This window comes from Saccostrea echinata, unplaced genomic scaffold (assembly GCF_033153115.1).
Source record: "Saccostrea echinata isolate AGI-Se365-2 ecotype Australia unplaced genomic scaffold, CSIRO_AGI_Sech_v1 ptg000043l, whole genome shotgun sequence".
In the NCBI taxonomy this organism is placed as follows: Eukaryota; Metazoa; Mollusca; class Bivalvia; order Ostreida; family Ostreidae; genus Saccostrea; species Saccostrea echinata.
This window is the reverse complement of record NW_026889792.1, coordinates 3,145,680-3,163,704: the sequence shown is the minus strand read 5'-3', so window position 1 is coordinate 3,163,704 and position 18,025 is coordinate 3,145,680. Positions and strand designations below refer to the sequence as shown.

The following is an 18,025-nucleotide window of genomic DNA, read 5'->3' as shown; positions in this document are numbered from 1 at the left end:
AACGTTTTCACACTCAAGGCCTTAAGAATGCATCAAACAAGATTTGATGGAATATCCTTTGACTTGCAGTGTCAAAGATATTGAAAAGATTTTAAAATATTCTAAAATCGGGTCACCGTGATGACCCTCTTTTGAATTGCAATACCCAAAAATCCCAGAGTACACCAACCAACAAGTTTAGATATAAAGGTTTGAATTGAATAGCAGTAAAATTACAAAAGTAGGCCACTGCTACCTACTTCAGGTATCAACTCCCAATATTTGGTGATCCTTAACAACAAAGTGTTAGAGATCTTAGAATATTTGTCAGTGGCTTAAAAAGTTTCAAATATTTGATAAGTAAGTCAAGCTTCTAAGTTTTAAGTCAAGGACATGAAGTCAAAAATGATCGTTCTTTCTGAAAGATGTTGTAACAGGTAATGCATATGTAAAATATCAACCCCCTAATCTTCTCTCATTCAAAAGTTAGTGCATGTATCACTTAAATTCTTTTTTAAAAGTATGCTAAAGGTCACAAAGCATAGAACACTTGGAAAGGTCTTGCAATACGTAATGCACATGTGAAATATGAACATCCTATATTCTCTCATTTTGAAGCTATCACCAAATGTTTTAAAATTTTTGAAAAGTAGGCAAAACTTAAAGGTCAATGTCATGCAGTCAAATCATAGTGCACTTAAAAAGGTCTTGTCACAGGTATTGTACGTGTAAAATATGAAAAGCCCCATCTTTTTTTCATTCAAAACTTATTTTTAACCAAGTGTAGTTTTTGTGCCAGCCAGACTGACAAATTAGATTTAACGTCCCTTCGCTTTCACAGGGGACAAAATTAATGCAAAGGTGAAAATATTTCAAGTCATCATCATCCACTTTATAGCCCTAGGATGCATCAACTTCTAATGTTTGGTGACATTACAGTGCAGAATGTTTTCAAAGTTAATAGCTAATTAGATTTCCAAAATAGTAGCCATAAAATATTCTGTGACCTACTTTTCAGTCTACTTTTCTTGAAGGCCCTGATGTATATTGGGTAACAAAGTCTGGTGATTCTTGGCCTCTTGTTGTTCAAGGGTTAAAAAATTGGCAATGATTTTAATAAGTATGTCATGGTAACCTACTTTTGGGTTCAACAATTCTGTGCCCAATCAGACCTGAATTTATTTCATTGACCAAAATCAATGCCAAAGTCATTACCTTTCCAATGAGCATACTTCAACTCCATGTATCTCATTCAAATTTACCGAAATGTTAAGCCAGAAGTAGGGTATCAATTGTAAAAAGTAAAATATAAACATTTCATTTTTTTTAATCCAACCAAATTTTTTACTCTAGAAAAAGAAAACCCATAGGGTTAGGTCATAGATATGAATTAACAGAACATCATGATTTTTCATGTACATGCATCAAATGAATTACATCATAAAATCAAAGCACTTTTATAAACTTAATTTTGCATATCAAACTATCATCTCCTGTGGGATCTTTCCCTGCTGCGAACACTGCTTTCTCTTTGAGAGCTGTACCTATTACTTTCATATTTTTCATACTCATTCGAGTCCCGTCTCTTTTTTAGAGATTGTTTTACACTGTCACTATCAGAGTCTGAGTGCTTCCTCTTCCTAGGGGGAGAGGATGAGGATGACGAGGAACTGTCACTAGAGGAATCATCAGAACTGCTGGAGTCAGAATCACTGGAGGAATCGCTGTCCTCACTGGAGGAATCTACACTCCTCCTACTGCTTCCTTTATTCCTTCTGCTCCTCTCCTGTTCCTCACTGTACCTGTTCTTTCTCTCTTGTTCATCATCTCTGCCCCTGTTACTTCTGCTTTTCTCCAAATCCTCTTGCCTTCTCCTCTGTTCCTTGTCTCTGTCGATCTCCCTTCCCCTGCCCTCTCTAGACACATCTTCTCTTCGCTGCCTTTTCTCTGCCCTATCATCTTCCTCGTATCCATGTTTTCTTCTTTCTGTACTATCTTCATGCCTCCTTCTTTGGTTTTCCTCTTCACGCCTCCTACTCCTCTCATATTCTCTGTTTCTTTGACTCATTTCCTCTCTGGATCCTTCTCTCCTTTGTTTATCTCTATTCCTTTCCTGACTTCTATTCCTTGTCATAGTTCTCTCATCATCTACACTTCTTTCTCGGAACCCATTCTCCTGACGATCCCTTCCTCTTCTAGAATCCCTGGTCTCCTCCCTTCCTCGATTCCTTAATCTGTAATCCTCATCAGAATCTTCATTCCGTCTTCCATTTCTTCGCTCTTCATCTCTTTCCTCTTTTCTCCCTCTGGAGGGTCTGTCATAATTTTCCTCTGCATGTTCCTCTTTTCTTCTACTTTGTCTCCTATTACTGTATCTTGAACTTTGTCTGTCATCATCACTTTCATTCCTATTTCTCCTTCTGTCATTCCTTTCATCTCTGTCTCTCCAATCTCCATCTACATCATTAGAGTATCTTCCACTGTATCTATCTGATCTTGAATCTTCCCACTTGGATCGAATGTTCTCTGGACTCTCTTGTCGGTCCCTCCTTCTAGAAATATCTGGACTTTCCTCTCTTCCCCTCCTTTTTGATTCAACAATTTCCAAACTTCTCTCTTTATCTCTTCTTTTAGATTGAAAATTTCCAGGGCTTTTCTCCCTATCTCTTCTGTTTGAACTGATATTTTGTGGGCTTTCATCCCTGCCTCTCTGCTTAGACCTTCTATCATACACGATTTCCTCTTTTTCCCTTCTGCTTTGCCTAATATTTTCTGGACTGTCTTCCCTCTCTTGTCTTTTTTCCCTTTGTCTTATGTCCCCATTGGTATAACCTTTCCTTGACTTTTCTTTACTCCTCCTGTCCCTTGTGTCTGTTGGTTTCCCTTTTCTTTTCTTTTGAGGTGCTTCATCTTCTGAGGAGCTGTCTGTAATACATATATGAAAATATCTTATAATAATACAATAGCATCTGACAATCATGTAAAATGGAACATTTATACATGTATCTTTAAAATGGATGCTATGTACAGACACGTGCAAAAAGTATTCGGTCAAAAATGGCGTCGTGTTTACACTTGAAGACGAAACTAAAAACGAAAATGACGTTTGCCCTGTTATGATCACATCACAGGAAATAGATTTGTATAGATTCAGAAAATATAGTCACAAGATAAATCACGTGACAATATTTTCGTCTGCTGTTTACAAATAAAAAGAAAATATAGCAAAACTAAGAAAGATGGGTTGGAAAGGAAAAGAGATGGGGTCAGATGTCAAAAACATCATCGTGGAGTTAATGCAGAAAGGTTATTCTTGGAGAAAGATAAGTGAAATGTTACAATTACCTAAATCAACTGTTACTGACGTTTGTCAAAAATTTTCTGACACTAGATCTGTTGAAAACAAACCCAGAAGCGGCCGACCTCCAAAAATCGGGCCCCATGACTATCAAAAGTTAGAGAGGATTGTGAAAACAAATCGTAGATGTTCGCTTTCTGAAATAACGGCAAAATTTAACGAGGAAAGACCAGAACCAGTAAGTAAAAGGACAGTACGGCATAATTTGCACAAAAATAACTACAGGAGAAGTGTTGCCAAGAAGAAACTGGTTATAAAAGAAATAAATCGTAAGAAGCGGTTTGCTTCGTGTCGGGGGAAAAGACAATGGACAGTAGAGGACTGGAAGCGGGTGATTTTTTCAGATGAGTGTAAAATTATAATGGGGCATGATGAAAGGATTAGGATTTGGAGAAAAAACGACGAAGGATGGAGTCCTGACCTTGTTTAACAGAGGACTTCTCAAGCCAAACACGAAGTTATGATATGGGGGTGCATCTGCAGGGAGGTTTGGAACTATGTCGCCAGTAGAAGGAAATATCAATGCTACTAAATACCAAGATATCTTAGAGGAAAACCTTTGGCCTGTTCTCATAAGACATTTCCCTCAAAATGGTTACTATTTTCAGGATGACAATGCACCCGTCCACCGAGCCAGGTCAACTCAAGAGTATGTAGCTAGAAATCGAATTAGTACAAAAATCATTTCTGCTTGAACTTTCAGTAAGGCGTGACAATCTCGGCGATACATAATTAGCTTCTCTCAAATGGTGACCTAGATTCTCATTGGTTAAGAAATTCATAACATTAGCAACTTTAGATTGTTGTTAACAAACAATGGGATGACATAAGCCACACCTCTTTACTGTAAGAAACGATGTAATTGGTTCCTTGCGTCACTCGTTGATGTCTGAACCATTTTTATTCCATGTGTATTTCACCCGTGAATGAAAAGCTGTGTAAATTTCGGCTAATCTGGCAACCAGTGAGAATCTAGGTCATTATTTGAGAGACGTTAATTATGTATAGCCAAGAATATCACGCCTTTCTGAAAGTTCAAGCAGAAATGATATTTGTACTAACTGTTTAAGCTGGCCTGCTCAATCACCAGACTTAAATATTATGGAAAATGTTTGGTTACACATCAAAAGGAAACTTCAGTCACGCACTGCTGCAATAAAATCTAGAAACAATTTGATTGAGGTAATTCGGCGTATATGGACAAGTATCATTAAAAGTACATTAAAAGCTTGTATGGCTCCATCCCCAAGCGCATTTTACATGTAATCAGATTTAAAGGACACCTTACAAAGTATTAAATCGTAAGTAATTGTTTTTTTTAATTTTCAAAGTATTTTAATTTTAGTTTGTACATTTCTTCAAACTACGGATGTCACTGTAAACACGCCGCCATTTTGACCGAATACTTTTTGCACGTGTCTGTAAGTGAAGGGCATAGGGTGTCTGAATTTTGGTCAGAACCAAAGATTTTGAACAATTCTGCAGAAAGGCAATATCTAGAAATATTAGGCAACCAAAATCTGTTAAACTACTTACCTGAGGAGCTATCTGATGAGGAACTACTGCTGTCAGATGAGGACGATGAGTCAGAAGATGATGAGGAGGAGGAGCTGTCCGATTCCTCCTCTTGCTGTTGAGCTATCTGTTTCTTCACATTTTTCAAGTGCTCTCTGAGATCATCCCTAAAATAAACAATAAATACATCTTACATGCCTTTATAAAAAGCATATACACCAATATGGTAATAAGGGGTGTAGGGCTTCAATTAAGGTTTCATTACAAACATCACGCTCTCTTTTCTTTTGAAAATATCTATAATTAACGAACATGTCCCTGTTAAATGTATATTCCACTTCCCCCTGGATTCATTAAATAAAATATAAACCTATTCGCATTGATGATATACAATTTCTTATATAGATACTATAAAAATGTATTCCAAAATCAGGTATTCTTATTATTATACATTAAAGTCAGTCCACTAAGATCAAATGTAGTAAAGAAAATAGAAAATCTAGTATTCTTACTAAATTTACTTACGTCAGTCCACCAAGACCAATTGTAGTAAAAAAGTTAATGGAAAATCTGGTATTCTTAGGGTTATCCCTGGGTAGTAACCCCTCAAAATATGGCTGGAGGGTTCTGAAAATGAAGAACAAAGTCAAGTTTATTCAAAATTCTTACAAACTACAAACTTGCTTCAAGACTAAAAATATGCATATGTATTTGTACTTCATGCATGACCATTATGTTTTCCCTTTTTTTCAAATATGCACATGAATATGTATATTTTTAAATTGAATTAAGTTGAAGACATCACAATTCACTAAATACCTTTCCATTTATTTAGAAAATTGTCAAGTAATTTTGTTCCATTTTTTTCTAACAAAAGCTGTTAGTGTTGGTCTTAAATTAAAAACATTGGTAGACTTACGGATCTTTGAGTCTATCGTTGAGTTTGGGTAGGCCTAGATACTCCGACAATTCCTGGAATAATACTTTGATAAAGATTCTACTGGCAGAAGTTGTGTCATCCTCATTCAGTCTAATGACCTCCAGCACCTTAGATGAAATAAAGTCATACTCTTAGTGCATTCATATACTTTAATACTGCATTTTTTCAATTTCTAATTTAGAATTCATTTCTAACATTCCAATAATAAATTTGTAGTGCATCAATTTATTTGTAATTTCTATTTGTTGTATATACAGATACACGTATTTCTTACTTATTCTGAAACGCAAGTAAACTCAACAGATAAAATAAAGATTCACTCATAAGATTGAGTTACCTCCCATGAGATTGCATCAGTGTGTAGTAAATGAGCAAAGAACTTGGCCACATTCCTGAGCTTGTTTGTTTCCAGTCTGTGGATTGTGTCGTACTGTTCCTTGAACATGTTCTGGAATGGCTCAATGTACTTCTTGTCAATCATACAGAATCGCTACAAAACAAATACACAGATTAGGCCACGATGTCGGTGAACTTTTATCTCAATACTAAATATGATTTTCAAAAAAATGCCTTGCATACCGAGTCACATTATATTCATTACCTGAGCTAGCAATCCGAAAAACTTCTCATAAGTTCTTTGCTGTGCACAGCAATCAAGAATCATGTTACATAACTCAACCTGGAAAAAAATCATATCATATTGAAATACATGTATGTGCAGAGGATAATAGTGATATATATATATATATATATATATATATATATATATATATATATATATATATATATATATATATATATATATATATATATATATATATATATAAAGATTCCCATCTGTATCTTATGCCAACTAGCTGTCATCCCACACACACATTTAAGGGTGTGCCTAAGGGTCTAGCCACCAGAATTCGGCGCATCTGTTCATCCCCTGCCTTATATCAAGAACAAAGCGGTCTCCTTAAGTCCCACTTATGCAAGAGAGGCTACAATGCCCGCACCGTACAAACTGCTATTGATGAGATGGCGGGACATGACAGGCAAAACCTATTACGCTACAAGGAAAAAGACAATAGCGGCAGGGTCCCTCTGGTAACCACATACCATCCCGTCCTTAAGAACCTCAGCGGTATCCTTCAAAAGAATCTGCCAATTCTCCACTCAAATAAACGAATGGCAGAGGTCTTTAAGGAGCCCCCATTGGCTGCATACAGGCGCCCGAGGAACCTGAAGGACATGGTAGTAAGAACCAGATTGGACAATCCATTACCTAACGGGGGCTTTAAAACTTGCTCTGACAGAAGATGTCTTCTCTGTAAGTACAGTCTGACACAGACAGTTTTAACAGCCCCGTTACAGGCCGCAGCTACAAAATACTAGGGAATTTGTCCTGTCAAACAGACAACTGCATTTATCTCATCAGCTGCAAAGTTTGCTCCAAACAGTATGTTGGTGAAACAGGAGATCTCCGCAGGAGAGTCAATAATCACCGTTCTACCATTAGGACCAAAAAACTCAATGAACCCGTTGGGGAACATTTCAACCTTGAAGGTCACAAATGGGAGGACATGACAGTAGTGGTTATTGACCATAATCCAAGATGGACAGACGCGCAGAGAAAAGGCAAGGAAAAGTTCTGGATGCACAGGCTGAAGTCATTCCGCCCTAATGGTATTAACAAACTTAATGACTTCACCAGGATGAACGTGAACTAGAACCAATCCCGAATTGTAACAAACAAGTTCATTCTCTCTATATAGCGTAAACTTTACCGTTAATTCGTATTAATAATCCTGGAACAACCTACCCAAATATTTACAGCTCACATTTTTGTTTATTTCTTTTTTCCGATTTCCAAATTTATAATATATCCAAATTCATATTTCAAAATTGTCCTTCCATATTATCTTTCTTTAATTTCTTTTTATCATGTAGAGTTACGCTATGTTGAGAGAATAAGACAATGTACGATTTACTGTTGGCCGTAATTAATTAGCGATAATTAATTCGTTCAACTATGTAAATCACACTTCACCGAGTACACCCGATAGACCGGACGCAATTCATAGCGCTCCGGATTTCTTTGTTCACAACTGTTTATAAACTCCAAATTAAACATATAACCTTGTAAATATTTAGTGTTTGGTAGTTTAGTAGTAGTGCTAGTTGTTTTTGCTTCTCTATTTCCTTTGTTTTTAAGACTTCTTAACTTTTTTCTTTGTCCTGAGGAAGGGACAGGTTGTCCCGAAAATTTGACAATTATTATTGTTTGTGTCGTTGGTCATTCTTAGTGCTTTATATATATATATATATATATATATATATATATATATATATATATATATATATATATATAGTGAAAACTTCTTAAAATTTCTTTTTGAGCTTTATATCTTTAGCAGTCTCTACCTCCTGTCCAGGTTTGAGTTCCATTCTTAGAAGTTTGTGAGCACATTCCTCAAAGTCTAAGGCACTCTGGATAGTTAAATAGATTGTTCTCCTCAGGGCAATTAGATTGGTTTCTGTTTGGTCAATAATTGTCTGTTTCTCTCCTTCTGTTCAATGACAGCAGTCAAATGAATAGAAATTATGCCTATCAAATAATAATATCTAAATTTATCAATCATCTACATGTACCTTCTCATTAATGCTTTGTTTGATCAGATTTCTGTTAAACAACAATTTTATTGCATTCATGTATTCTCATGTAGATACCTAAATGTAAAACATTTATTGTTTTTAACATGTTTATATTCTAAACCTCAAAATTCTCTCCCAGTTCTCACTTATTAACCTCCTCCCTCAACCCTCCACCACCTAACAAACTCTGCATACAATTTCAAATATGTGCTTCTCTTTTACAACTTCAAATATTAAAATTCTTTCTTTGTGTTCATGAGACACCATTAAATATTCTTGTACTCATCTATAAAACTTAGATCCACCACTGTAATAATCATTAAGATTTACCTTCACCCTCCCCCTCTTCATCGTCACTGTCACTTTCAGACCCAGATCCACTCCCAGACTCTTCATCAGAGCTGCCCTCATCCAGGATCTCTGTAAAACAAACATTTATACTCATGCAGTAAAGTCTATTAGTGGCTTAATTATTATGCAGGTTATACTTGTATACAATTGTCATCATCACAATTCACTGACAAAAATATTCTTCAAGTACCTCTTTTCAGTTCTTTGTATTTTTCTTCATTTGCTTCATACTCAGGATCAAACTTGAAAACATCTGCAAGAAAAAATTGCACGTATGTTGATGTACTTAATATTTACAAAAGCAGAAAGATAAATAATTTCTAGAGGACCAAAACTTTATACAATTCTTGTTTGGTTCCCATACTTAGGATTTCTTCTGCCGTTCCTTCATCTTCTAATGTAAGGAGGTGAGTAAACTGGTCCTCTTCTGCGATGAGATCTAGTTCCTCTATAACAGACTGATGGTCCTTAAAGCCGTCCTTACGGATCGCAAACATTACTTCTATCATGTACTGTACCCTCACATCTATCTGTCCCTCATGTAAGACATTTCTCAGTCTCTCAAAGATAGCTAAAACAAATCAAGTAAACATCAGTTGGCTATTTTTAATGTATTATATAATTATTATCAGGTATGAGGCACATCACTCGGTGATAAAACAAAGGAGGAATGTAAAACAAACAAAAATTGATGCAGTAAACGTGAGATCGTTTGATTATTTTCTCTGCTGTAAAATCAATTACCTGTGATTCCCCGTGGGGTAACTTCAGTCAGTTTTTGTCCACACTCCTTCAGGAACCCAACAGCGACCTCTACGGAGTCGTCAGATGGGGTCTCCAATAAAAGTGTCAAAATTTCTAATGCCAACACCTCATGGGCCTGAAATGAACAACAAGCAACACTTATAATTATGTATGTTTCAAATGTATTAATCTTACTTTTAATAATACGCAGGAATCCCCAGAGTTTGAGTGTTTCATCCATTAAAAGTCTACAAAATCTCTCACACGAATGAAATCTATAAATGTAACCACCTATCTAATAGCAGAGCAGACTCTCACATAAATGAAATCTATAAATGTAACCACCTATCTAGAAGCAGAGCGAACCTACCACTTGCTGGTTAATCAGATGAGCGATGAATCGGGTGGAGGAGAGGCAAAGATTCTTATCATTTCTCTTGAATCCACGACGAAACTGAATCACAAGACGTCGTAGGATCAACTCCCCTATTTGTGGAAACTGTAAATAAGATCAAAATAAATCTCACCATCTCTAAAATTCAGAAATACTCCAGATAACAGCTACTGAAACAAAGGAAACTTAAATGAGAGGTCACAAAACAGGAAAACACCTCTGACTGGTAAAAGATTTCTTTACTTAAAATTTTATGCTTAAAAAAAATGTGTACATGTAACATAAGATTGCATCTCTTTTGATTTTTGATGCCTGCGTGTTCTTACCTTGGTGTTGATAACAGACACCAGGGCAGCGTACACATGTGTAAATGTGGGAGAAGCCGACTGAGCCTGAATTACTGAACGTGCCACCAAACCTCTGAAAAAGAAAAAGATTGAAATAATAAACCTAGAAAACATAGTATGCTCTGAACTATTCCTTACTCCTCATGTAAAATTCCTAATCATTACTCATTAAAAATCGAGGGGAAGGGGGGGGGGGGATTTCATTTGCCTGATGATCATTCATTTTTCAAATGTGATTTGGAACAGACACAAACATAAAAAAACTAAATATAAAATCTGATATTCAATCTTCTTCTAGAAATAATAACCTATATTGTCTATACATTATTTATCAGAACAAAGTATGCAGCATTACTGATCTTTGACCTCTCACCTTCCTCTGACAATGTTCTCCTGGAACAATTCCTGGACAACAAAATGGAGGTTTGAGACGTTGACTTTGTTGATCAAACCATTGATACTTTTCTTCAAAGCTTCCCATGCAATCCTCTGAAAAGGTTCACTGAAAGAGAAATACAATTACTTTCAATATATTTTATTGAAGTATTTGCAGGTATTGGTGAACTGTATGAATGTTTTAACTTTTGAAAAGCATGAGCTTCAAATGTTCAAATGGGATAGGAATTAAATTTTTTTCCATCAGTGACCTTGAACTTTTTCAAATGACATTAGTTAATGCTTCTTCATAAAGAAGTTAGAGCTCAGAGAAGATTTTTTTTCTTTTTCTGCCAGTGAGCTTGAACTTACTAAAATGACATTGAGTCAATGTACCTTAAAGTTATAACACACACTCAGATCATAAACAACCATTGTTCCAAACATGAGCTTCCAATAATTCTCTATTACAGCTATAGCCCAGTCAAAAATTTTTTTACTTTTTCTGACAGCGACCTTAAACTTGCTGGAATTACCTTAGGTCAAGGTCATGACACACCCACATGTTAATGACATTCTTTGAACCAAGTAAAGTATAGGCTTTCTATTATTCTTCATTACAAGTGTAGTATGGAAAGGAGGAATGAGTTAATATACATTGAAAATTCATAAATATATATCTAATGAAAAACATATGGCTGGACTGGGAATCGAACCCGGGACCCCTGCATTACTATTCAGGTGCTCTAACCACTGAGCTATCCAGGCCGATGTCCTCAGTCCAGCCTAAATTCCTACACAAGATTGCATAGTCTGACAGATGCACAGATCTACAAAATGATTTTTAAATATTCCCCAAATTTCATTTGGGGGAGTGGAAGGGGGTAACACTATATTCAAAGAGTTTTTGCATTTACCAGATTATAGATGTATCTGCCTCACTGTGACTTACAAGTTATATTGGCAAGCATGGCTTGAGTCGGGTGAATTAAGCGTTTCTGTGTAAATACCTTGACTTATCAGTAATGCTAGCCTGCATGGCTCTCAGTCGAGCAGGGGGAATATACGCCCCACCTGTCCTCGTGGTCAGTGACAACACATCAGCTTCCTTCGACTTCTTTGCTGCATTCTCGACTTTGTCTCCTTCTTTCTGATTTTCTTCAGTGCCTCTGTAAATTTATAACATTACATTCATTCACTAAATTTATTTAAATTTGCATGTGATACTTAAAAGGGATGTCCCAAAATCACATAGACTCAGCTCACATCTTTAACAAAAATTGACATTTCTCCATAAAATTTTCTGGGTGGATAAAATGTTTTGTTGGTTGATAAATTATGTTTTTATGTGTGTACATTTATTAGATAAAACAATAAAACATATAAAACAATAAAACAATAAATTGAACACTTGATTTCCGCCAGATACCTGACTTTGATTTGCATTTGGAAATCCTTGGTAGCCTTTCTAGATTATACCGACCATTTAAAAATCAGGTTCTTTATTCTGTTTTCTTTTGTGGTAAATACGCTCTATGTCTAACAACTTTGTTAACTTTTTATTAAGAAATTTGATTATTTATTCACTCACAAGAATACATGTAACACGATGCATCCCAATCAAAATATATATGTTTCATAGCAACTATTTATCTTCTTTAACTGTTGCTTCACAGTTATCTCTGAAAATCACAATTCATTAAAGTATCCTACGGAAAATAATTTTTATAAATATGAAGTTTCTTGAAAGGAAACGGAGGGTTAATGCTGCATGGCAGTGTGTGTTAACAGGTTTATTTGAAAGGACAGTGATACACATTTATGTCCAAATGCAACATTGAATTTTTTTTCACGTAGCTCAAATTGCCAAGTTGACAGTAATGTATGTGGTCACATTTTATCTTATCAAGTTACAGTAATAAATAATATTCTTCTTTCCTAATTTTGGGCAACCAAGTTTTGCATTCGGACAAGTCAAAGTTTGAGATCACTTGCCCGAAGGGCAAGTGAATCTGAAAGTTAATGTCTATCCCTGATGCCTTTCTTTAGCAATGAGTTTGAGTTCAAGTATATTTGATCACAGAAAATTGTATGGTCAGTGTCAATGCAGCCGCCATTTTTCAACAAGTCAGATTTCAAACAGGTGCATAGAAAACATTATAAAATTCATATTATTAAAAGCACATACAACAAAACTGGAGGAAAGTTAGTTTACAATGCAATATTAAGAATTCTGATTTTTTTTTCCTCCAACATTCCGAATAAAATATACTTTTTTGTAAGATTTTAATTATCATATGCCAATTTTCAATTGCAATTTTTTAATACAGTGCCTACCTCTTAGACAAGACAATAAAATATTGCATTTAAATAGGTTCTTTTGTGTAATTACTCAATGTTTATCCAAAAAATTTATTATTTTATTGTTGGTTTAATCTTTATGCAGTTTCATTAATTTATGACACTGTGTTTCTACAAAACTATGCTTGTCTACAGAATTTTGGGACAACCCTTGCATGTCTTTTTAATTGGCTTTTAGTAAAGAAACATGTTAAGAAGTATTACTTGTCTTTATCGCCATCTTTCTGTTTACTTCCATCCTGAGTTGGGGACCTACGACGGTCATCCTCTTTTCTTCTTTCCAATGAATTACGATCTCTATCATTTCTCCCCCTGTCACGTGATCGCCTGCGATCCCTCGGTCTATCATCTCGGAATCGATCTACCAAATCAAGAAATATATTACTGAATAAGCTTTCTTGAGTTACAATCTAATTTCATAACCAATTTAGAAAAACTGAGTAAACTCAATGTATTTTTGATACTTTGTAATTGTTTCTTTTTAATTAAAATGAAATGTATATCATTCCTTTTTATGAATCTATCATGCCAAATAATTTTTCTTTCATAAATATTTTTTTTAACTTCTTTCATACCATTTCTTCTATTTCCACCAGGACTGTATCTACGACTTCTGCCGTCTCTATTGTTTTGCCTGCGGTCTAGGGAATATCCACGTCGACCTTCACGTCTCCTACCATATCCATCTTCCTCTTCCATTTTCCTCTGAAATAATTCTTCAAATTTCAGTCTTTGCAATTATATATTGTTTTATTTTTTAATTAAGACTTTCTTCTCTTTCAGTGAAGTTTTTCAATGGACTCGTACAAAAATTACAGGAATTGAATTATTAACTATTTTATAGACTAATTTTCAAGAAACAATATACATTAATTGATGCACCTTTTTACAAGACACAAATCAGCATGCAGAAAAAATTGTTTTAAAAAGGGAAAAATGTCATAGTCCTTATGACACAGCATATAATAGTATAGTCTCCATAATCATATAAATAATAATAAAAAAAGATAAAATTTCATTCAGAATACCATGACAACATCAAAAGCACACATTTTTCACATCCTGATCTTAAATAAAAGGAATCTTTTAGACACAATGGAGATCATACTATAGCTCTTATCAAGTTGTTTTGACCCAAGTCATTCATCTATAAATTCATGCACAAATAAAGCCAATGCTAGGGTAACTTAAACAATATGTTGAAGAAAATAATCCACTCCTAGAGACAGGACCTGCATTTTTTCCCTGAGCATGCATCCACAGGACAACAACAAAAAAACCCAAACAAACAATACATGGGCAAATGGGATATGGCTAGTAAAAAATTAATAAATTACATGTTTATCTCAAACCAATACATAAAACATATAATGTGCACATGATAAATTTAATAACTGAATTTGTTTAGAAAAATATTTTCCATTTGAACAAAAATAATTTAATCTTTGCATAGCTAATCCTACATTTGCCCATGCATAATAAACACACAAACATTAAGATGGAATTTGCCTAAAAATGTGCGATAAATTTGCCTACATAACACAACTGTATCAGTGTTTTGCCAAGTGTGATGTGAGATGGAATATTGTCCGTCTACAAGATGTAAATGAATAAAAATTTTGTTACTGAAAGCTGATGCTTTTTTTTCAACAAAGCCAATGACCAATATCTAAACAACCTAACAGTTCTTTTAGCACTTTCTTTTCACGGTCAAGCTATAAAATTTAGTTAGGGATCTAACCAACTTATTAATTTTTACCAAAAAAATGTAATTTAATCTTTTTTAAAATTATTTGCTTTCTGCCCAATAAGTGCATTTAAGAGCCCTCTATAAACTGCACACTAGAGAGTTCTGATTTTGTTGTATTTTTATGCAGATAGAGTCATCTGCTCTTTGATCAAGAATAAAATAAATTGAAATTGACAGTTTATTACTTAATTTGTGATCAAATCATGCACTCATAACGCTTTAATAGGCTAAAATAAATAGATGGAACACTTCATTTGCAGGTATTTTGCCTACTTAAGTAAACAAAAGTGATTTATGTTCATCAGTACTTCATCGTCTTTGAACATTTTTCCCGGGGGTAAATGCAAGGCACCCTATATTGAAAATGTGATAGATAAGCTCAATATTTACACCTTTACACACTATAATTTTCTCAATGTCCAAAAAATATTTTCCTCTAGTGTATAGAGGGTCCTTAAGCATGTAACACATTTTCTGTAAATATGTATCAAAAATTTGTTAGATTACAAAATCCAGGAATGGCTTTATTCTGACAACCTAAATTTGTAAATTCTATTCATCATAATAAATAATGCCACATCAGATATATATGATTAAACATTAGTAAGACCTCTGCTTCTGTTAGTAAAGTTTTATCAATACAAACCTTAACTGAACTTTTTAGTCTTCTTTCATCATCAGAATCTGTGCATTCTCCACTTTCAGGCTCACTTTCAAAGTTCCTCATGTCATGTTTCTTTTTACGACCCCTTTTCTCATCCTCATCCTCTGACGCCCCACTTTCTTCTTCGTATTTCGACATGTCGTATCTGTCGTCCCGTGGAGGAGTGTGACTTGGAGAGGAAGAGTCGGAAGAATGTCTATGAGATTTTTTATCAGATGGAAGAACATCTGGTGATGCATCTATAGGTCTAATCTTCTCACTCCTCTGAGGAGGACTAGAATCTGGAGATCTTCCCTGTCTAACTTCACCTTCTCTTTGAGGGCTTGATGATGGAGTCTTTTTCTGATTTTCCTCCCTGTCATGTTTTTGAGGTAGAGGGCTAGTGGAGGGAGACCTGGACTGCTTTTTAGTATCTTTTCTGTCAATCTGTGAACTCCTAGGGGATGATCTTCTTAAATCATCTGAAACTTGGCTCAAGGATTGCACACGATCCTTTTCACGTCTAGATGAAGATGAAGAAATAGAACGTTGAGATGAAGAATGCCGCGATGATACTCTCTGGCCACTTCTAGAGCTTGACCTTGATCCTGCAGGAGATGGTCTTCCTCTTACAGAAGGAGACTTGGATCGCCTGGACAATCTAGAACTGGAATGTGATCTAGATCTCTCATACTCTGGACTTCTACTTCTTTTCACTGCTTCATCAGAATTTGAATTTTCAATAAGCCTGCCTCTTTGTTTACGAGATGATGATTCTGTTCTGTTATCATCAGAGTGAGAGGAATGCCTTCTTTTTTCCTCTCCTGACCTGGATCTTTTTTGTTGATCTTTGTCCTCTCTTTCCTCTGAGGAGCTACTACTGGATGAGGAGCTCGAGTCACTCTCTGAATCTGAGGAATTCGAGGAACTACTTGAACTGCTCTCAGACTTTTTCCTCTTCCTCTTGTCAGAATCCTCACGTCTAAAATTAAACAATAAATGTACTGAATAAAAAAAAAAACTTTATAGAAGACAAAACTTTGAAGAAACACAGTCAAAGATTCACAAAACATGAAATAATGGACGATATGGGAAATATCCATATGCCATATGGATGTGGCTATCTATCTTGAGAAGAGGCAAAGCAATCATATACGTCATAATCTGTAGCATAATTCCGACATTAACTTGACATTATTTTGTAGCGAAAATTTTACATTATGACAGTGAAAATTTGCGCCTTTACTTCTACCACGTTCTATTTATTCGATAATTGATGTCGTACCTATGAACTTCAAAATCGTGGGGAAAAACTTAATTTATTTTGTTGAAAATACTTTAGTCCTTACCTGGGCATTTCAAATGTGTATACGTTTATAAGATTTCTTTGTAAATTCTTATTCAAGACTTAGAAAATGCAAATCATGAAATAAAATTATCGTCGAACTGTCGCACAATTGTACGACACACGGACAGAAATGTACATAAAATATAGAAAACCGAAAACGTTCAACAACTTTTCTCCGGATTTCTTTTCCTTTTGAGAAAAATTATATCATTTCGGTGTAAACATTGAGTTAAACTAGTTTATTTCCAAGTAGGGGTATTTGTCATATATTTCTCCAGGAAAAATGTTCAAAGTGATAAGGTATACAGACCGAATGAATCATCGTTATAGGGGGATGGTTTAACATGAATGAAAAGGTTGAAAAGGTGAATATAAGTTAATGAATATAGTGATATATATATATATATATATATATATATATATATATATATATATATATATATATATATATATATATATATATATATATATATATATATATATATATATAAATCTGTGAACAGGACATAAAACACGGCCCCCAGAAAACCCAGAGGTGGACTCAGGTGTCTAGGAGGAGTAAGTATCCCCTGTTGACCGCGTTCACACCTCCAGTGAGCCCTATTGCATGCTCGGTATTTATATAAAGATCATAATATATAAGGCGTGGATCAGAGGGGAGATCGCTCGCAAGTGCAGTAAGCCATCTTATATATATCAAGGATATCAAGGAATAAAGAACAGTGAAGAATTATTTCTGTTATTCAGACATAAAAAAACGACTTGAATCTAAACAGAAAAATACTCTAGCAGACTTGAATAAAATATATAATTAATGATCTCCTAAATCGAGAAAAACTGAGCGGTAAAAAGAAGGTATCACAGCAGCAAATGCGTTCTTCATTTATGAAATGGTTCTATGCGAACTAAGTTAAACAAAGGTATACGTGCAACATGCCAAGGGTACTCTTTTCTACACTATCAAAAGGATCGTTCACAATTAACTTATGAAGTAGAAGTCTTTATTTTGCAGATGCTATTTGAATTATAACAGCTGGACACAATAGACAAACACCCAGCTGACACAGTGATGACCAAATTAAGCTATATTTAAAAAAATGGATTTTTGAAAAATTGCTGTGTTGTTAACATATCTATATCTTCAAATAAGCTGTTATCCGTAACTAACTGGTGCATGGCACTGTGAGCAACGAGCCCACAAAATGATACCCCGATCCCATATGAGCATAATGGCAAAAAGGATTTTTGGCAGTACGTAAAATTAATGAGATTCTATGAAC

The 18,025-nt window shown here is 34.9% G+C and overlaps 1 protein-coding gene across 1 annotated transcript; it reads right to left on the bottom strand.

Annotated features, from left to right (window-relative positions):
- Positions 1-1,416: 1,416 nt before the first annotated feature.
- LOC133201374 (pre-mRNA-splicing factor CWC22 homolog) lies at positions 1,417-16,855 on the bottom strand. Its single transcript, XM_061337192.1, has 19 exons — positions 16,747-16,855; positions 15,401-16,379; positions 13,580-13,709; positions 13,209-13,365; positions 11,654-11,812; positions 10,642-10,770; positions 10,248-10,341; positions 9,898-10,026; positions 9,528-9,663; positions 9,148-9,354; positions 8,974-9,036; positions 8,763-8,852; positions 8,202-8,347; positions 6,394-6,471; positions 6,130-6,282; positions 5,772-5,899; positions 5,378-5,479; positions 4,874-5,019; positions 1,417-2,904 (listed from the first exon to the last, which is right to left on the bottom strand). The coding sequence occupies exons 1-19, from the start codon at positions 16,752-16,754 to the stop codon at positions 1,466-1,468; spliced, it is 4,473 nt and encodes a 1,490-aa protein (XP_061193176.1). The 5' UTR covers positions 16,755-16,855; the 3' UTR covers positions 1,417-1,465.
- Positions 16,856-18,025: the final 1,170 nt, after the last annotated feature.

Coding starts and splice junctions, on each gene's coding strand:
- LOC133201374 (XM_061337192.1), bottom strand. Junction 9,355..9,527: donor TACCCCACGGGGAATCACAG/GTAATTGATTTT, acceptor GATTTGTTTTAG/CTATCTTTGAGAGACTGAGA. Junction 8,853..8,973: donor ATACAAAGAACTGAAAAGAG/GTACTTGAAGAA, acceptor TTTGTTTTACAG/AGATCCTGGATGAGGGCAGC.